The 21,504-nt window shown below is 39.6% G+C and overlaps 1 protein-coding gene across 2 annotated transcripts in view; it reads left to right on the top strand.

Moving 5' to 3' along the window:
• The window catches only part of LOC127440019 (far upstream element-binding protein 3-like), a 58,605-nt gene that overhangs the window by 31,735 nt on the left and 5,366 nt on the right, over nucleotides 1-21,504 (top strand). Inside the window, exons 10-18 of one of the 2 annotated variants that reach the window (XM_051696384.1) lie at nucleotides 1,447-1,549; nucleotides 4,338-4,438; nucleotides 4,607-4,748; nucleotides 13,239-13,399; nucleotides 14,370-14,443; nucleotides 14,835-14,911; nucleotides 15,021-15,089; nucleotides 20,530-20,601; nucleotides 20,694-20,818. In XM_051696384.1, coding sequence (XP_051552344.1) covers nucleotides 1,447-1,549; nucleotides 4,338-4,438; nucleotides 4,607-4,748; nucleotides 13,239-13,399; nucleotides 14,370-14,443; nucleotides 14,835-14,911; nucleotides 15,021-15,089; nucleotides 20,530-20,601; nucleotides 20,694-20,818 — 924 coding nt within the window. The remainder of the gene's footprint in view (nucleotides 1-1,446; nucleotides 1,550-4,337; nucleotides 4,439-4,606; nucleotides 4,749-13,238; nucleotides 13,400-14,369; nucleotides 14,444-14,834; nucleotides 14,912-15,020; nucleotides 15,090-20,529; nucleotides 20,602-20,693; nucleotides 20,819-21,504) is intronic. The other variant, XM_051696385.1, reaches the window with a different exon arrangement.

The following is a 21,504-nucleotide window of genomic DNA, read 5'->3' as shown; positions in this document are numbered from 1 at the left end:
GGTAGCCAGCGTCTTTTACCACTGAGATACCCATGCCCCCTCCCAATGCGCTCTAAGTCCTCATGGTGTCGTAGTGATTCGCCTCAATCCGGGTGGCGGAGGACGAATCCCAGTTGCCTCCGCGTCTGAGACCGTCAACCCGTGCATCTTATCACGTGGCTTGTTGAGTGCGTTACCGCGGAGACATAGCGTGTGTGGAGGCTTCACGCCATCCACCGCAGCATCCACGCTCAACTCGCCACGCGCCCCACCGAGAGCGAGAACCACATTATAGCGACCACGAGGAGGTTACCCCATGTGACTGTACCCTCCCTAGCAACCGGGCTAATTTGGTTGCTTAGAAGACCTGGCTGGAGTCACTCAGCGACTCCAGGGGTGGTAGCCAGCATCTTTACCACTGAGCTACCCAGGCCCCCGTTTCAAACGCATCTTAAAAATTACGATAACTAAATTAATTCTCAATCTCACCCAGTTTATTCATGATAACATCAACAAACATGAAAGAACGGCTCACTGATTTCCACAAAGTAATGCTTAAAATAATGATGAAACAGCAGGTAGGGAGGTTATATTTTTATAATTTTTGTATAGTTAATCTCAACTAAATGCAGATCTTAAAAGTGCTGAAATTTTTATTCTTTATATACTTCTTTTCCTGTCAAAATGCATTTAGTTCCTCCTTAGAAAAGAAAACAATATGCAACAATAGTGTTTTATTAACATTTTCCATACAAAGTATTCCACCGTAAAGTCAAATAAAAAAAAAATGTTATGTCAAATTGGTAAATGTGTTAAAGAAAAATGAACCATGAACCATTTTTTTTGGTCTCCTGCTTCCCAACACCTTGATCTCCTCTTGCACTTTTTCTAAATTTCACTGGCTGTTTCTTATTGTCGGCCTCTCGCCCGTCGGGACAGTGCGAACACCTGACAACTTGTCGGGCAGATTTCGAGCATGTTTGAAATCCATCGTAGCATCTGTGATTTGTCTGGGAGATTCGCAGAAGTCCTCACACTTCACAACCATCGGTTGTGGGATCTGAGACTTCTCGTCGCAGACCATTCGCCAACTCGAAACATCAAAGGAGACGAGCTTGGGTGCTATATTCTAAGTCTTCTGAAGTCATACGATAGCTTTATCTTAGGAACGATCTGAAAATCAATTTCAGATCTTGGAGAGAAAAAACCACACAACCTTAACTGGTTCTGGTGGTGGATAAAAAGGTTCTCGTGTGAGTTGTAAGTGGTTTGAATGCACTGAAAAGTAAGAACGACATTTGACTTTATTTTGTCTTTTTGTCTTATACATCTGCTCATTTTACAGGTCAGCTTATAGTACATTATAAATGTTATGGATTTAAGGTACAAGTGCGTGTGATGGTGTGACAGTTTGTCTGTGAAACGCAAAGTTCCACTTGTAAAAGTGTTGATTGTGTTGGCACACAGGTGGCAGTGCCTAGATTTGCAGTGGGTATCGTCATTGGCAGAAATGGAGAGATGATCAAGAAGATTCAGAACGATGCAGGAGTCAGAATCCAGTTTAAACAAGGTCAGTGTAAAGTACGATGACCCAAACACATTCACTGTCCTGTCCATCCTGTATTGCGTGGGTCAGTTTGATCTTTGAATGCATTTCACATACACATAATAAACAAGATACTGCCAAATTAGTCTCGTGGTGTAAGACACTTGATTTTCAGCATCAAGCCTGTCCACATTGTAGCTTCCTCGGGCCATAAATCACCCCCATTTACATTTACTGTCCCTATACTGCTTCATGAAGTATGTACTTCCCAATCACTAGCTAAGTGTTGTTGGTAAACTCAGTTTAGGGTCATGTTAGGACTTGCAGCACCCAAATCTCTGTAAGACTTGAGGCCCTACAGGGATCATTGAAGTGCTAAGGAGTTTAAGCGATTTAATATACTGTTCTCTGTCATGTTTGTTACTCTGATTGCTGATTGCAATCCTATGAATATTTATGTTGCTGAACAGCGGGTCAGAATCGAGTGTAGCTTTAATAATACGTGTTTCTGTGTGAATTACCTATAAACATGGGCTCAAAAAATAGCACCCTGGCTGAACTTAATTCAGTCGTGGACTGTGGTTCTACATGTTTGAAATGAGTTTTCATCAGTTAAAAATTACTATGTAATTTCTACTCAAATACTTCAAGTAGAGGGAACCTGATGGAATCAAGTAAACCCAGCGAAATTTAACATGTCAGAAGAACTCAGATTAAACTCTTTAATGATATGCTAGCTACTGTAGGGAAATCGCGGCATCAAGTCAGAAAAACGGAATTATTTATAAAATGCGGAATGTCATATTTGGGATAAAGTAAAATCTTGATATGCCCAAGCATGATGATTAAACCACAAAAGAATTAGATGTATATACATAATTATACAGTGTGCTTATGGTGAGCACTCATTTACTGTAAAGTGCACAGCACATGCAGACTGTATTTTTCTATAATTAAATCACAACCTGTAGTGGTTTGATTAGCACATTAAGCCATACACTAAAGCGAACTGCTTAGCCAGAAGTGGGATGCTGTCATCAAACAACTTTGTCATAAAAGTTCATTTTTTTGTTTTGTCGTAAGCCCTATCGTATGCATTGGTTTTCCGGACATACGTCTGTAAAGCAATTATTACTGCGAATGTCGGTAATGATTACCGTCGATTCACACGGGGGTAAGCGATGTCTCTAAAAATCACAGAGTTGGGGGCGTCTGCTGCATTTACACACTGCTATGATAGCAGTGTTACTGACCTATTAGAAAATGTATACTGTGCTGATTAATTATGCAGGAAATATTAAACATGGCCATACAGTGCTGTGAAAAATATATTTGCCCCGTCCTGATTTCTTCTGTTTTTGTGTGTATCTCATACTAAATTGTTTAAATAATTCAAACAAAATCTGACATAAAACAAAGGCAATCTGAGTAAACACAAAATACAGTTTTTAAATGATAATGTTATTTATTGAAGCAAAAAGGTTATCCAATACCAACTGGGCCTGTGTGAAAAAGTATTTGCCCCCTTAGATACTAAATCCCCAAATCTATGAAACTGGGGTTATAAAAAAAAGACTGATCTCCAGTTATCGGAAGCGTTTGTCGCAGTTGTTGCTGCTAAAGGTGGCACAACCAGCCATGAAGTTAAAGGGGGCAGTTAGTTTTTCACATGGGTGATATAGGTGTTGGATAACCTTTTTGCTTCAATAAAAAATAGATATATTTGAAAATTGTATTTTGTGTTTACTCCTGTTGTCTTTGTTTTATATTATATCTCCTTTAAACAATTTAGTATGAAAAATACACAAAGAAATCAGGAAGGGAGCAAATACTTTTTCACAGCACTGTATAATGTATATGGGATTATTAGAAGAAGTCTGGCTTAATACAACAGAACTGGTAACATTAACGCGCCTAATCCTACATTACACTCTTGAATGAAAAATATAGACAATCCGTTCACATTATTGTATTTTAACTCACGGTAATCTAATTTAATAGAGAATTAAGAAGGTACTTATTACCTGCTTATTTGGCCGTTTTTAATGGCGAAATCCAGGTAAAATACAAAACCAGGCAAGATTCACTTAATTATCATGAAAATGCCATAATTATAAAAAAAAAATATTTTCCTCTCATTCTAATGTAATATAATCATGGGCATGTTCTTTACAGGCTTCGTGAGATTTGCTAATGTTTACCTTATCCTGACCAAATCAAAACACGTTTGGTTCTTTCCCTTTTACATAATAAACACTCGAAATGCTTGAGGAAAAACATGTTCGGTCATATGCAACGGTCAGCGGTATCGGAAGTCGTGAAGCGCGTCTTCTGGCGTCTTCTCTTGACCAACATCCACTTCAGACATTCGGAGAACTTAAGTCCCAATATAAAACTAATCCCGTCCGAAAAGGGCTATACACTCAACATGTACTGTAGGATTTGATCTATACAAATAATCACTGAATAAATCAATATCAAGTTATCTGTAAAACGTGTGATTTGACATTTAATTGGTTCTCTAAGGAAAAATTATCATTTGATTTAATGGGTGTGTTAATCGTTTTGAAAGTATTAAACTTGGTTTATAGTTAAGAGAATAGTTCCTCAGTTGTGTAACTTTGTAACAATTCCGTAAATTCCTCATTGTCATTCAAATTCCAGTTTAACGTCCTGTGGGGTCTGGCTGATTCAGTTCAGGTTCACAATCGTGAATTGAAAGGAGGGTCGAGGTTAGGGTTAGAAGAAATCCTTTTCCTCTGGAGGTCTTGTAAATCCTCTATTTTTACTTCTAAATGTGTGTGTGTTTCAGATGATGGTATCAGTCCAGACCGGATCGCTCAGGTAATGGGTCAGGCCGATCGGTGTCAGCACGCCGTTCACCTCATCAATGAGCTGGTGCACACAGCACAGGTACATCTGCGCCACTCCATAACAGTAGTCCATATGACTTGTGTGCCAAATTCCATGTCTTCTGAAGTCAAACGTTAGCTTTGTTCCACGTCTGAAATGGGACAATTTGCTAAACTTTATTTTTGATCTTTATTTCCCTCTTCTCTTGGGTCCCTCAAATCTCCTCAGGAGCGTGATGGTTTTGGTGGTCCAGTTGGGCCCAGAAGTCGTGGCAGAGGTCGTGGTGATTGGAGCATGGGAACTCCTGGAGGACTACAAGAAGTCACCTATACAATACCTGCTGACAAGTGTGGCCTTGTGATTGGGAAAGGTTAGAACATCATCTCATCCGCAACTTCATGAGTCGTTGCTTGTGCCAATCAAATCCTGAAATGAAGCGGGAAAAAAAACGATCCCACTGTTTTACGCTCTCGATCAGATCAGATCTTACAAATAAAACAAAGAAGTTTGTCAGTTTAAAGTTCACTTTCATTATTTAGATTTCTAAATGCAAAGCTCGCCCTGTCTGCTCCAAACATCAGTGTATATAAATGTCCCTTATAAATGCTCACTGTGTAGGGGACCGTTTGAGAAACGCTCTGCATTGTTCTTCAGTGGGGTTAAACACACAGCACTATGTGGTCTTGTGTGATGCTTTCATCAGTTTAATGCTCTCTTGATGTCTGGAGTTGCTCTTTGCCTCTGTCTCCTACTTTTTGGCTGCAGTGATTAATGTCTTTACGGCCGGTGCGGTCTGATATTCACGTTTATTCCCAAACTAAACACTCTGACTGCTGCTTCATTCAACGATTTAGTAATGGTCAATAATAAACTAAATAATAGCAAATTAAGTAACAGCGAGTATTGACGCTGGCTGTCACCCCTGGAGTCACGAGTTCAAATCCCAGGGCGTGCTGAGTGACTCTAGCCAGGTCTCCTAAGCAACCAAATTGACCCGGTTGCTAGGGAGGGTAGAGTCCCATGGGGTAACCTCCTCGTGGCCGCTATAATGTTGTTTGTTCTCTGTGGGGCGCGTGGTGAGTTGTGCGTGGACAACCACGCGCTACTTCTCCGTGGTAACACGCTCAACAAGCCACGTGATAAGATGCGCGGATTGACGGTCTCAGACCCGGCGGTGTTGAAATACTGTTGGTCAGTGGGCAGGATCACACAGTCAGTAATGACAACTTGGTATTCTAGAATTGTTGCATTGCTCACTTTCTCTGTGTAACTTATTCAACATTTAAATTGTACTTGTTTTTCATGCAAATAAGGTAATTCAGCATGTGTAAACTACATAAAGAATATGGCATGTAGTAACCCCACACAAAAGTTAAATGATGATTTGATTAAATTAACAGAAAACCTAACAAAACAGAAAGAAGATCAATATAGGAGAGATGAGAAGGATTATAAGGATGGAAAGGTTTATACCTGGAAAACATCTGCATGCAGTAGACAGAAATGGTATCCGGCACTGAACGCTCAGTCTCCTTTAATCTGACCAGCAGTGATAATGATTACCTTTCTGATAGTAGAGCGGACTCAAGTAGTGGTTTTTTTTACGCCCACTGCCAAAACCACACATGGACAAATTCAATACAAAGAGAAAGACAAGGAGGGGGAGGAAAAAAGGCAGCATAACTACCAGCGACGTCCAACCACACGCAGTTTTACCAAATGGACACTGTAGTAAATATATGACAAACGACAGACCAGAGGTCAGCCGTTTCAAATGGAGTGTCGCACGACGACTGTGTGGAGTTCCGGCCATCTGCAGAGTGGAATTTTGGATCCGATTTGAGCTTCGGATATGTTGAAATATTTGTGCGACTATACTGTATGTGACCGCCGGAGTGAATGTGATGTATTCATTCAAAACTATGAGCACGGGTTTTGTCCTTAACTTTACTCTAAACGCCTTCTACAGATTGGACGGTTATGTAGTCAAAAATGGTCATTTACTTTGCAAATATATACACTGGCGGCCAAAAGTTTGGAATAATGTACAGATTTTGCTTTTATGGAAAGAAATTGGTACTTTTAGTCACTAAAGTGGCATTCAACTGATCACAAAGTATAGTCAGGACATTAATAACATGATAAATTACTATTACAATTTGAATAAAGTGTTCAGAACTTCTTAAACTACTTCAAAGAGTTCTCATCAAAAACTCCTCCATGTGCAGCAATGACAGCTTTGCAGATCCTTGTTATTCTAGCTGTCAGTTTGTCCAGATACTCAGGTGACATTTCACCCCACACTTCCTGTAGCACTCGCCATAGATGTGACTGTCTTGTCGGGCACTTCTCACGCACCTTACAGTCTAGCTGATCCCACAAAAGCTCAATGGGGTTAAGATCCATAACACTCTTTTCCAATTATCTGTTGTCCAATGTCTGTGTTTCTTTGCCCGCTCTAACCTTTTCTTTTTGTTTTTCTGTTTCAAAAGTGGCTTTTTCTTTGCAATTCTTCCCATAAGGCCTGCACCCCTGAGTCTTCTCTTTACTGTTGTACATGAAACTGGTGTTGAGCGGGTAGAATTCAATGAAGCTGTCAGCTGAGGACATGTGAGGCGTCTATTTCTCAAACTAGAGACTCTGATGTACTTATCCTCTTGTTTAGTTGTACATCTGGTCTTCCACATCTCTTTCTGTCCTTGTTAGAGCCAGTTGTCCTTTGTCTTTGAAGACTGTAGTGTACACCTTTGTATGAAATCTTTCAAAGCATTGTATAGCCTTCATTCCTCAAAACAATGATTGACTGATGAGTTTCTAGAGGAAGCTGTTTCTTTTTTGCCATTTTTGCCCTAATATTGACCTTAAGACATGCCAGTCTATTGCATACTGTGGCAACTCAAAAACAAACACAAAGACAATGTTAAGCTTCATTTAATGAACCAAATATCTTTCAGCTGTGTTTGATATAACGGCAAGTGATTTTCTAGTATCAAATTAGCAATTTATCATGATTACTCAAGGATAAGGAGTTGGAGTGATGGCTGCTGTCTAGATTTGATCAAAAATGACTTTTTTCAAATAGTGATGGTGCTGTTTATTACATCAGTAATGTCCTGACTATACTTTGTGATCAGTTGTGAATGCCACTTTGGTGAATTAAAGTACCAATGTCCTTCTGAAATCGCAAAATCTGTACATTATTCCAAACTTCTTGCCGCAAGTGTATATAAAAACAAAAGGCTTTTGTAATGAAATGTGTACGTCATTTATTTCTACTCTTGCATTCATATTTAAATATAAATATCTATGAATTTCTACTCCTTATTTGCTGAATTATTATTGTTGTTGTTATTGTTGGGCAACTACTAATTATAATAATAACTATAAAACCTAAACCGAACTGATAGTGTCATAAAAAGCAAATGTGAGATGAAAAACACAATTTCCGAAGCAACCACATAGTTTTTTGGTGCGTCTATGACACTTTCAGCTCATGTTTTGTCTTGCGTGCTCTTCAGGACTCATATGCAACACTATCAGTTGAGTTACTGCACAATTTGATCACACTTAAGCTTGGAAATGTAGTTGGTTATGCAATGCAAACATTAAGGCATTTATATGTCATAAGCAGGGTTGCTCCGATACCAAAATTTTGGCTTTGGTACGATACCAGCCCTGGTACCTCGGTATCGATACTATAATCAACAAATAAAAAGCCTCAGATTTTTTTTATGAAAATCTCTTGATTAAAAGAACTGCATAAAGCGTTTTCCGTTTTAATTTTTCTGGATTCCATGTTAACTGTTTTAATTAAATGTCATAGTCAAATGGTGTTTAATCAGATTGATACAGCATAAAATACAAATAAAAAAATGATTATATAATATATATATAATATGCATTTTTTTAACCAAAAAAAATTACATTTTATTTCTGGTAAAATAAAATGCTGCACAACAGAGCTTCACAGTTTTTATGAAAACATTAATGTAAAAAAAATCTGATTACCTGTGGCTCAAGGCTGTTATGGCTGAATCACAACATGTTTTTGCGTACAAATAATAATAATAAGAAGAAGAATATTAAATCAACCATTTAATATTATAGAATTGTTATAAGTATTATTGCTACTTTTTTTATACAGTAGTTGAATGTTTCTGTCTTCAGTTTCACGCAGCCATTTGAATAGAGCTTTCATGTTAGCGGGACTTTTATTTTGACAGAGTTCTTCCTGTTTTTCGGGTTAGTTATATCAAGCTTACACCTGCGTGAAGTTGGCCCCCCACCCAACGCAAAACGTCGCCAAAATAGTCTCAATCGTTTGTGCTCCGTTTGTGCTGTAAAAATTTTCGTTTGTGCTGCTTTGGTTTTTTAGATATTAAAATAATATTTATAGGTCATTCTGAGGTCACTCAGCCCCCCACATGCTCCAAATTCACCCCAAATAGTCTCGTTTGTTTGTGCTTCGTTTGTGCTGGCTTGTGCCGGTAAAAGTTTCGTTTGTGCTGCTTCGGATTTTTAAATATTAGACACTGAATTATAGGCGATGACGTCACCAGCCCACCCACATGCTCTAAATTCACCCAAAATAGGCTCAATCGTTTGTGATTGAAATGACAAACCCAAAATAAAATGCTCACTGCTCATAAATCGTGCTGACTACACACAAAACAAGATAGACCTATTTTAGAAATATATAATATAGTAGCCTAATATATAGTAATCAGAATGACCGAGACTGCTACTAACCTACATTTGATTTTTGTGACCATTAAGTGATCTATTTTATTCTGTCAGTATTGTATTCAATAAATATCAGCATTTATAATTCGCCTGTAATTCAGTGTCTAATATTTAAAAAAACCGAAGCAGCACAAACGAAACTTTTACCGGCACAAACGAAGCACAAACAAACGAGACTATTTGGGGTGAATTTGGAGCATGTGGGGGGCTGAGTGACCTCAGAATGACCTATAAATATTATTTTAATATCTAAAAAAACCGAAGCAGCACAAACGAAAATTTTTACAGCACAAACGGAGCACAAACGATTGAGACTATTTTGCTGACGTTTTGCGTTGGGTGGGGGGCCAACTTCACGCAGGTCAAGCTTCCCATTAGTGCTGGGATAATCCTATCGCGACCCTTGAGCTGAAATCTCAGAGCTGCACCGGAGGACTTAATAGCCGTTTATACTATAAATGCACTGCATGAAAATTAAGAAACATGTAGCATGTGTGTGCGCATGCGTGCACCCGTGTGTGTGTGTGTAGCAGATGTTCATTCTGTAGCGTGCAGTGCATGTGACTGTATATTATTTAATTAAATTACATCCTTCTGCAGTTTAATGATCACATTTGGCCATATCCAGAGGTTTGTTTATTTTATTTAAGTTGTCATCGATTTCATCTCAAAACTGTCACATCTCATGTCGTTTTGCTAATGACAGCATACTGTAATATGGTACGGAAATTAGCAACAAGATGATATCGTACCGTTTATATTTTTTTGGTATCGCGATACTGCGTTGGTGCCGGTAAACCACACAACCCTATTCATAAGATAACATTGTGTGAGGAACAGAGCAAAAAGTGTTTATGAACTGACAATCTGCCGTTTTACTTGTGATTTGAGTGAAAGGGGATAAAAGTCATTGTTGTTTTAGCGCCTCAAGCGTTCATTCCACCAGGAAATTGCCTGTGTTTACGTATCATTTTGCGAAAATGTAGTTATTGTAACATGATTCTTTGACCAGGTTGCGAATGCCACTGGGGAGAAATATGACAGTCGGCGGAGACCGTAAAAAGGCAACTTAAACCAATCGAATTTAACAATATTAAAATTGATCAAAAACAGTAAAATTTTCACTCCATATCCATACTTTCACTTAAGTATAATTTCTGAGTACTTTTTACACCCCTGTGTATGATCAAGGCCAATGGAAGAGAGTCATCCCACAGACTTCACTCTAACACTTACAGAATGAACACTAAAACATTGTTTTTTTGTTTGAAGATAGCTTCTTTCAGCAGATCAAGGGCACTGCTATGGGAGCTTGTTTCGCCCCTAATTACGCCAATCTGTTTTTTGGCCTTTGGGAAGGGGAGTTTGTCTTAAAGTGGTGGACCAGAAATATTGATGACATTTGCATGATTTTTGAGGGAAGTGAAACTGAATGACAACATTTTCATTCTTTTTTTGAATTCTACAAACAGCAATATCAAATTGAGCCTTGATAATAGCTCAGAAATAAATCTACTTTTTAGATTTAACCATTCATAAGGACCAAGCACACCTCACTCTTTAGAAAAAGCACAGATCTCAATACTGTTTTACATGCAAAGAGTTTTCACCCTAAATATCTTAAGGACAATATAACTCTTGGACATTTTCAAAGACTAAGATGCTTATGTGATCAAGATCAGGTCTTCGAACATCTTGCCACAGATATCGCTGTAGGAACAGAGGATACCAGAAAAAAGTGGTGGATTTGGCTTTAAATAAAGTGACGTACCTATCACAAGATGATCTACTTAAAAAGAAACCCCGGAGAAAAACCTCTCCTCGCCCGTACTTTGAATATTGCACTGCCTCACAACATATTAAATGGATAATCAACAAGAACTGGGGAATTATCCAAAGTGATCCAAACCTACGTGAATTGTTCCAGGAGCTTCCAATTATTAAAGACAGACTTGTTAGAAGTTATTTACCTGCGATTTAAAAAAAAAAAAAAAAAAAACTACATGGTTGGACAGACAAATACATGGAACGTTTAAATGTGTATTTTGTTTTATTTTTTTTTTACCCAATTTGGAATGCCCAATTCCCAGTGCGCTTTTTAAGTCCTCGTGGTCGCGTAGTGATTCGCCGCAATCCGGGGTGGCGGAGGATGAATCCCAGTTGCCTCCGCATCTGAAACCATCAACCTGCGCATCTTATCACGTGGCTTGTTGAGCGCGTTGCCACGGAGACATAGCGCGTGTGGAGGCTTCACGCCATCCACCGCGGCATCCGCGCTCAACTCACCACGCACCTCACCGAGAACGAAGCACATTATAGCGACCACGAGGAGGTTACCCCATGTGACTCTCCCTTCCCTAGCAACCGGGCCAATTTGGTTGCTTAGGAGACCTGGCTGGAGTCACTCAGCACACCCTGGGTAAATGTGGACATTTTAACTATTGTGACAATGTTACTTATACAAAGTCTTTTGTGGATGTCTTCGCTGACATCCTTTTCCATTAGATCCTTCATCAGTTGTAAGAGTACATATGTTGTTTACAGGCTTGAATGCCCCTGTCATTGTTTTTATGTGGGCTGAACCAAGCGTAGATTGCAAGAGAGACTGGGGGATCATAAAAATGCAATCCGAATGGGAAACAAAGATTACCCTATGGCAATGCATTATGCATCTGAACACAACTCCACTGTTTAGAAACAGTAAGAAAAACTGTCAGTAAGGGAGACTTTTACAACGAGAGTCCTTTTGGATTTTTCATTTAAAAGCCACTACTTTCCCTGGCTTGAATGAAGAACTAGACTTGACTCCTTTCCTGTAAGAATATTTCTCTCTCCTTATTAATATTCAAATCGTTACAGAGCATTTTGAGTGTGGGATAGCGATTGTTTTAGGTCTATAATATATTGTTGGTCCTCTATACACAGTTTGTATGTTCATGCATGAGGAAGGCTGTTTGCCGAAATGCATCCGTGTGCAGTCACTGTTTATTTTTACCATTTTTAATGTCCTAATGTGACTAGCCAATTGACAATAAAGGCTATTTAAATTTTTTTTAAAAAACAACCGAAGAGCACCTTCTGGGATCCTACCCAACGAGGTCCTTGCAGCAAGCAGTGCTCCAAAATGTATTTCTCCTGGTCGTCTTGGATTTAATATTGTCAGGCTGAAAATGCTTTCAATCTTGTAATGCAAAACAGTGGTGGGGGGGGGGAATTGGCTTGGCTAATGTGCCATTTTGCCAACAGGCGGTTAACTCATTAAGCGCTGTAGTTAGAGACACAAGTCTCATTGTTGAACATTGTTTGTTAGAGTCTCTTTTCACTGAGTGTTGAAGACCACCAGTGTAACAGCGTTTCCCGGCTTTAACCAGCACTCTTTAACTAAATCAGTCCTCTTTAAGCTTGAATGAGAGATCGGCGGTCAGCCGCAGTCCATGAGCTGAATGCCGAGGGTCTTTATCTTCCTCTCCGTCTCACTGCAGAGCTCATAATGGCTTCATTAATGCAGAAGTTAAATTTGTTTGACAATACGTTAATGGCTCTGGCTCAGTCAATTGACCCTGGCACACAGCTAAACGGGAGGCGGAGCTTTATTGATGAGCTTTTTCAGCCCTAGGTCAGCAGGGGTCACATCGCCCAGAAGTGTCCCCCACTACGTGGAATTGATGTTTGGATATCCCCGTACTTTGCCATACAAGGCCATTCTGGCTTTTTAAACTGGCCCTCTTTACTTTCCTAAGCAGATGATTTCACGAATTAAATGTTTTGAGTGCAACACATGCTTTATTTTCTTTGGTGGGCAAAGGTGTGTGTGTGTGTATAATATATATATATATATATATATCAGGGATCGTCAGTGAGCTAAAAAAGTCAAAATAATTTCTGTTGCCGTGTTGCCCTATTTACAAAGCTATGCGTGCGTGATCAAATTGACGTTCGTGAGCGAAACCTTCGCCATATTAACTTCACATTTGCCAAACGTTAACATAAGAATTGTTCCTACACTGTGTTAAGGAGAAATGTGGATGCCAACAGTTTAAAGGAATAGTTTACTTCAATCTTTTCTTAAATGGTTTGTTCTTCTACTAATGTGACCACACCTTTGTGTTCTTCTCAGGTGGAGAAACCATAAAGAACATCAACCAGCAGTCTGGTGCTCATGTGGAGCTCCAGAGAAATCCTCCTCCAAACACCGACCCCAACGTCAGGATCTTCTCCATTCGCGGATCTCCTCAGCAGATGGAGATGGCCAGACAACTGATAGACGAGAAGATTGGGGTACGTGATCTACATAATTCCATTCATAATCTGTTTTGTAGGTGCCCGAAACATACTGTACGCAAGTAGGAGTGATACTCGCTGTTGTGTTCCGAAATGTGCCAGAATCAGCACTTTCTCAGCATTGCTAGAAGGGCCGCTGTAGTGTCCATTAATGTAAACTTAAGTCGTCTTCTACAGTCAGTTTCCTCTCAACCACTGTCCAGGCAGAGCAACAGTTTGAAGAGAATTTTGCTGAGCAATTTAGTTCAAGTTTGTTAAACTGTTGGCATGATTTAAGCAAGCTACCTGAAAAATGAAGTTTAGGTAACTGGTTTTTTTGAGGACTGAAGTTTGTTACCGCCACAATGACGCGTGAATGATGTTTAAGTATGTACAACAATGTCACGTGATGGCCTAGCATTCGTGTGTCCTGTGGAGTATGGTTCGGACCTTATGGAGAGAGAGCAAATGGTTTGTTCCAGCAATTTGTCCCCCAATCTTTAGCCACAACTGATTAATCAGCCTGGCTATAGAGTGGATTTGGGGCTGCATCCGAAATCGGCCACTGTCAGAGCATGTTGTGCATTTGATGAAGAACAACAATGCATGAGAATAACTTGCTCCGGTTTTGTTAAACAAGCACAATTTAAGTCCAACAAGCAACTTTCTCGGTGTATATAGCACTTACATTTGAAATGAGCTGCCAGCGTGCTGTTCTCTGCATACTCAAAACGCTGTTTAAATTCAGCATTTTAAAAGTGATGTCGTCTCGGCTCCATGGTGTTATTGGATGGCAGATACTTGAGAATCTCGCCCAATGTAGTAGGTCATCTGGGTATTTCTCGCCTACTGTTTTATGAATTCTAAGGGGTTCAGACACCCTACTCCACTGGCATACTGTTCTTGGCATACTATATAGTGATAAGTATGTATATTCTGACCCAGCATGGATATCCGTAAACCTTATTTTCTTCTCGTCCTCATGTAGGCCACTGGAATGGGGGGAAATGGCAGTTTTGGACTCAGTCCTTTCACCCAAGGACCGGCCACCCCTCACCAGAAGTAAGTGTCTTAAATCACTAAATATCTTTGAAAAATGAGATGTTTTGAACCTAACAAATGTGTCCAAACAAGTGACTAGTTCTTCATTGAAAGATGTTTAGGAACATGACTGTTCACCCTGACTCTTAAGTTACGAAGAAGTCAGTCATCCAGTTTAATTAGAACTGTTGACTTCAACCAGATTTTGACCTTTTTTTGTGTGCAAAATGCATCATATAGTCTACAGGCAATCTAAGGGGTTCTCAGTTTTTGTATCCCGGATGAGCCCCCAATTATTACATGGGTTGGAAAGAGCAGTCAACAAATGCAGTCAATTACAGAATGAGGCTGAGACAAGGTTGAATGTAACCATGTTGAGTCTGTTTATAATTGACAAATGTTATGTTTTTAGTGGTCCGCAGACATTCATGACTGGAGGGTGGGGTACCACATACCAGACATGGCAGCCCCAGGGCCAACAGGACCCCAGTAAGTGGACGTTCCTCATGCACTTTCCCCCATTTGAGTCTCTTTGTTGACTTCAAATGTCCTTAAACATTTGTTTACCTTCATGTTCGTTTGATTTTGGGGATTTCAGGTCACAATGGATCCCAGGCCAGCCAGATGGACTATTCCAAAGCATGGGAGCAGTATTATAAAAAGCTAGGCAAGTGGCTCTTATACGAGGGAAAATAACCAGTGCTCTTCAGTGTAAACATGGTCAAGGTTTAGATGAGATTGAGGGCTGCGTTTGGCAAAAAAGATTCATTGAAGTCCATTACGAAGTTGAGATATGAGGCGGCACATGACATTTTGCGTTTAGCTGGGTGGGATGGCGTGTTAGTGTATTTAGGACTTTATCGTGGGAAATATAAATTCGAAACGTCAACTTGGAGTGTCTTATCTCTGCTAATTTGCGAGGCATTTTTAGGGGCCAAACACTGAAGGTGTGTAGACACGTTGTGTCATTTAGTTTAGTTTCCTCTGGCTGGGAGTCTATGGCAGTCCCTTGAACCATTTGGTAAAACGTTGTGAAATTTGTCACACTGTTTGGAGTTGGTCTAAACATTTTTTGTTGGCAGTTTTGGAGTCTGTCTCTGAATTGGTCACATGTGATGGGAAAGCGGTCAGAATCGGTACGCGATTCAATCTGGATGACTCAGAAAGCTTGTGCTCGCGCTGCTGAATCATTTGCCGCATGCTCTCACTTGACACAAGCTCATAGAATATTTTATAACACAACAAATAAAGATAACACTGGTTGCAGTGGATCTACAATCAATGGAAATCAAACCTGCAGATACATCCTATCTTTTGCCAGTGATGAAGAAAGTCTTTATTAAGTTCAGTACGTGTGCAACTTGTGAACGACTTCTGCAGGTAAAGAAATTTTCCAACCAAAGAGTATCAAAACACTTATTAGCCTACACGATAACACTTAAAGTACCATGACATTACCATGTTTTTGGACATGTGCCATTACCTGGGAGCACCATGTTAATACAGTGGTACATGAATGTGGTAATATAGCGAAGTACCATGGTATTTTTTTAATTACCTTGAAGCACCATGTAAATACAATAGTATGTGAATATGGTAATCATATATCAAATTACCATGGAAGTAACATGGTATTCTTTGAAGTACTTTGAAGCACCATGCAACTACAGAATGGTGCATAAATAGTTGTATCAAAGTACCATGGTATTACCATCTGATAACATCAGAAATCACATTGTTATTGCCCAGATGTGCTCCCTCGCGTGCACACACACACACAAGGAATTTGGCCTCTTATCAAAGCTTCCAATACATACAGAAATACAACAGCTAGATTACAGGATAAGATGAATAGTCTACTGTATGTATGCAGTTTTATACAGAAATGTGCAAATGAAATTACGCTTAAATGCGTAGGGGTTTATAGAGGTAGTAGTATAAATATGAACAATAAAATGTGAAAATCAGTGAATACATGGGTTTTTATAAGTATTATGTCTAAATATGAATATACATGTTTGTTTTTTACATGCACATACGTATTGCACCTACTGTATACTTGTATACTACTGTGCACTAAACTGTAATATACTCTACCATGGCTTTGATAAACGTCATGTGAATACGTCTTTTAGGTGCTTTGTCTATGACGGTATGCTCCGTGCATCTGCGGTTGAAAAAAAAGTAGCTTAAATGTAGCAAGCTACTTTTGCCGTGTAGCTTGTAGTGTAACTTGCAACTTTTTCTGAAGTGTAGCTTTTAGCTTAGCTTAACTATTTTTTCTGTTGAGAAGTTGGTAGCTTAGCTAGCTAAACTTTGAGTAGCTTGCACAACACTGTTTCCACGAGCTAGTACGTCTTGTGCACAGTGCGCATTGCAAACTTTGTCATCAGCATAGTATTTGCAGACTGTCCGCTTGCAGCCTAGTTTTTCTATACATGCGGACAGTTTGCGTTTTCTGTACATGCACCTGCCGTTAACTTTACTAAAAGAGTGTCACAAAGCAGTTGTACTGCACGTCATACGTGTCCGTACGGGCTCATGGTCAATAGAGCTACTTTGAAAGGCAGACCCACATAAGATGGAACGGAATGGCATGGCATGCAGAAAATCAAAGTATACCCAAACATTAAATAATCTTATTATTCTGTTTCCTCTGGCTGGGAGTCTATGGCAGCCTTTAGACCTGTATGGTAAAGAACATTCCTGTTGGCAGTTTTCTGAAATGACAAAAATAATTTGGACCATTTTCTTTACATTTTATTGGTTTTATTTAACTTTGTTACAACAAAAATACAGAGATATTAAGTGTTCAGGAGCATCCCAGTCCTTTAGATGAGCACATATGTGGATGTGTGTTTGCACACACAAAGTCCTCAGACATGTGCACATCCACACACACACATCGTGTGTTGAGCGCCTTGTGCATCGTCTTTCCATGTACACTCTGAGGAATATCTCAAGATCTGCTTATATGTTGTGTTTGGGCGAGTTTGAATGGGGATAGTCTGCTGATATGTCATTGTCTATGATATATGTATGTTTCATATATGTATGTTTCAGGAATAAGGAAAAATGTGACAAAAAGCCACTCTGGTTTATTATTATATGTATGTGTCAGTGGGAATTTCATACACTAATACTCACTGCAGTTTGGCCTCTGAGTGAAACAAATTTGCTCATTGCATTCTACTAATTGAGACCTGTCCAACAATATATACGGTTGAAGTCTGAAGTTTATATACACCTTCGCCAAATACATTTAAACTCAGTTTTTAGAAACTCAGACATTTAATCGTTGAAAACATTCCACGTCTTAGGTCAGTTAGGATCACTACTTTATTTTAAGAATGTGAAATGTCAGAATAATAGTAGAGAGAGAGAAATAAAAGCCGAAATATATCATTCATCACATTCCCAGTGGGTCAGAAGTTTACATACACTTTGTTAGTATTTGGTAGCATTGCCTTTAAATTGTTTAACTTGGGTCAAATGTTTTGGGTATCCTTCCACAAGCTTCCCACAATAAGTTGCTGGAATTTTGGCCCATTCCTCCAGACACAACTGGTGTAACTGAGTCAGGTTTGTAGGCCTCCTTGCTCACACACACTTTTTAAGTTCTGCCCACAAATTTTCTATCGGATTGAGGTTAGGGCTTTGTGGTGACCACTCCAATACCTTTGTTGTCCTTAAGCCATTTTGCCACAACTTTGGAGGTATGCTTGGGGTCATTGTCCATTTGGAAGACCCATTTGTGACTGAGCTTTAACTTCCTGGCTGATATCTTGAGATGTCACTTCAATATATCCACATAATTTTCCTTCCTCATGATGCCATCTATTTTGTGAAGTGCACCAGTCCCTCCTGCAGCAAAACACCCCCACAACATGATGCTGCCACCCCCATGCTTCACGTTGGGATGGTGTTCTTCGGCTTGCAAGGCTCACCCTTTTTCCTCCAAACATAACGATGGTCATTATGGCCAAACAGTTCAATTTGTGTTTCATTAGACCAGAGGAAATTTCTCCAAAAAGTTCTTTGTCCTCATGTGCACTTGCAAACTGTAGTCTGGCATTTCTATGGTGGTTTTGGAGCAGTGGCTTCTTCCTTGCTGAGCAGCCTTTCAGGTTATGTCGATATAGGCTCGTTTTACTGTAGATATAGATACTTGTCCACCTGTTTCCTCCAGCATCTTCACAAGGTCCTTTGCTGTAGTTCTGGGATTGATTTGCACTTTTCGCACTTCACATTCATCTCTAGGAGACAGAATGCGTCTCCTTCCTGAGCGGTATGATGGCTGTGTGGTCCCATGGTGTTTATACTTGCGTACTATTGTTTGCACAGATGAACGTGGTACTTTCAGGCATTTGGAAATTGCTCCCAAGGATGAACCAGACTTGTGGAGGTCCACAATTGTTTTTTCTGAGATCTCGGCTGATTTCTTTTGATTTTCCCATGATGTCAAGCAAAGAGGCACTGAGTTTGAAGGTAGACCTTAAAATACATCCACAGGAACACCCCCAATTCAGTACACCTCCTATCAGAAGCTAATTGGCTAATTGTCTAAAGGCTTGACATAATTTCTGGAATTTTCCAAGCTGCTTAAAGGCACAGTTAACTTAGTGTATGTAAACTTCTGATCCACTGGAATTGTGATATAGTCAATTAAAAGTGAACCAATCTGTCTGTAAACAATTGTTGGAAAAATTACTCGTGTCATGCACAAAGTAGATGTCCTAAACGACTTGCCAAAACTATAGTTTGCCAATATGAAATCTGTAGAGTGGTTAAAAAATGAGTCTTAATGACATCAACCTAAGTGTATGTAAACTTCTGACTTCAACTGTAACACATGACTATCTCATCTTTTTTTATGGTTTTACTAACTAATGAATATAATTGTTGTGAAAACAAATTTGCAAATGATGAGAATGAAATGGTTATAATTTGTCAGCAAATTAAAAAGCATTATTTAAAGGAATAGTTCAACCAAAAATGAAAAATTCTCTCATCACACCCTGATGCCATCCCAGATGTGTACGACTGTCTTTCATCAGCAGTACACAAATGAAGATTTTTAGATGAAGATGGAGCTCTGTCAGGTCCTTATAATGCAAGTAAATGGGTGCCAGCACTTTGACTGTCCAAAAGTCACATTTAGGCAGCATAAAAGTAATCCACACAACTCCAGTCGATCAATGAATGTCTTCTGAAGCTAATCGATTGGTTTATGTAAGAAACAAGTCGATAATTAAAATGTTTTTAACTTTAAATCGGCGCTTCCGTCCAGGGCTCTGATGCTGTTTGAAATTGCTAAACTTTCTTGTGATGTTTGTTTGTTTGTTCTGTTGTAAATAAGCGCCGCTCTGAATTCTCGCGTGAACTCGCTGAAGCGCATGCGTCACGCGATAGCTACGTGATGCATCAACTGCTGGCAGGAAGCGCTTTTTAAAAGTGAATAACGTTTTGATTATCGATTTATTTTTTTACACAAACATATCGATTTGCTTCAGAAGTCATTCATTGATCGATTGGAGTCGCATAATGTTTGACCAGGAACACAAAATGAACACAACACAAGGGTTAAAGAGTGTCACAATGCAGTTGTTTTGCACGTGTCAAATGCATCCATATGGGCTTGCTAGCATAAAATTATTCTTTGAAAGGAAGAGCGATCGACTGCAAGATACGGAATGACGCACAAAAAAAACTAAGTATACCCTAGCCTTTAGTTATCTTATTCTTCAGTTTCCGCTGGCTGGGAGTCTCTGGCAGCCTCTAGACCCGTATGGTAAAAAGTTGTTAAATTTGGCACACTGATTGGAGTTGGTGTGACCATTCATGTCTTCCATTTTGGGGTTGTTCTCTCAAACCCTCTAGCGCCACCAACGGTTCAAAATTTTACATACCTACTGGACAACTTTTTAACCTTTTTTCCTGTGTTACGGCTTGCTTCCCACAGGTGTGCTGAGCCCATAATGGCTTCTTGCACCTACAGTATAGGTATCATTTGGTTCAGTTTTTAACTAACCATAACCTAACCCTAACCCTGCCTCATGGTTTAGTATCATTCTTTAATCTCTAAGTTTGGTTCATGGTCTGTGCAGGTCAACAGAACCAGGGCCAGAGCAGCGGGCCGGATTACAGCAAAGCATGGGAGGAGTATTACAAGAAACAGAGTAAGCACATCTGTTCATTTGTTTTTAGCCAAACTTAGCTCGAAATTGGTTGACACACCCTTACTCTTCGCTCTTTCTCTTGCTGTCTTTAGCTCAAGCGGCCGGTCCTGGCTCTCAGCAGAGTTCTCCTCCAGACTACAGCGCCGCCTGGGTGGAGTATTACAGACAGCAGGGGGCGTATTATGGCCAGGGACAAACGCAGGCTCCCGGCCTTCCGGTAAACACACACACACACACACACACACACACACACGGGCCTTATTTCCACAAGTGTTTTCAATTAGGGCAGGGCGATATAGTCAATATCAATATTTATAACAAAATATACATGTCCTGCACTGCTTGGGTTTTAAGCGACACGCACCTGATCGTCTAGAAGTAGAACATAGGCTAAATATCGAAACATTACTCAAAAGTTTATCATTGATATTGAGGATTTTTTTTCAGATAAATACCATTTTCATTGAAGAAGAGAAGCCTTTATCGCGTTTCATAAAATTTGCATCTGCAGCCCTACATTTTATTTTATTTTTTTTAATTACGGGAGAACCATGTGCCTATCAGTGACCCAGTCCGAATAGACCTGCAACCCACTTTTCGGTCGCGACCTACCAGTTGAGAAACACTGGTCTAGCTGTAGAACATAGGCTAAATATTGGAAAATTACTCAGAAGTTTATCATCGATATTGAGGATTTTTTTTTCATTCAGAAAGTATTCAGACACCTTCATTTTTTCACATCAGTCTACACTCCATACCCCATAATGACAAAGCAAAAACCAGATTTTTGATAACTTAAAAACTGAAATATCACATTGACATAAGTATTCAGACCCTTAACTCAGAACTTGTAGCACCTTTGGCATCGATTACAGCCTCAAGTCTTTTTGGGTATGATGCAGC

The sequence above is a fragment of the Myxocyprinus asiaticus genome, chromosome 4, assembly GCF_019703515.2.
Source record: "Myxocyprinus asiaticus isolate MX2 ecotype Aquarium Trade chromosome 4, UBuf_Myxa_2, whole genome shotgun sequence".
Classification (NCBI taxonomy): Eukaryota; Metazoa; Chordata; class Actinopteri; order Cypriniformes; family Catostomidae; genus Myxocyprinus; species Myxocyprinus asiaticus.
Note: the sequence above shows the minus strand (reverse complement) of the source record. Positions and strands in the feature narration are given on the sequence as shown.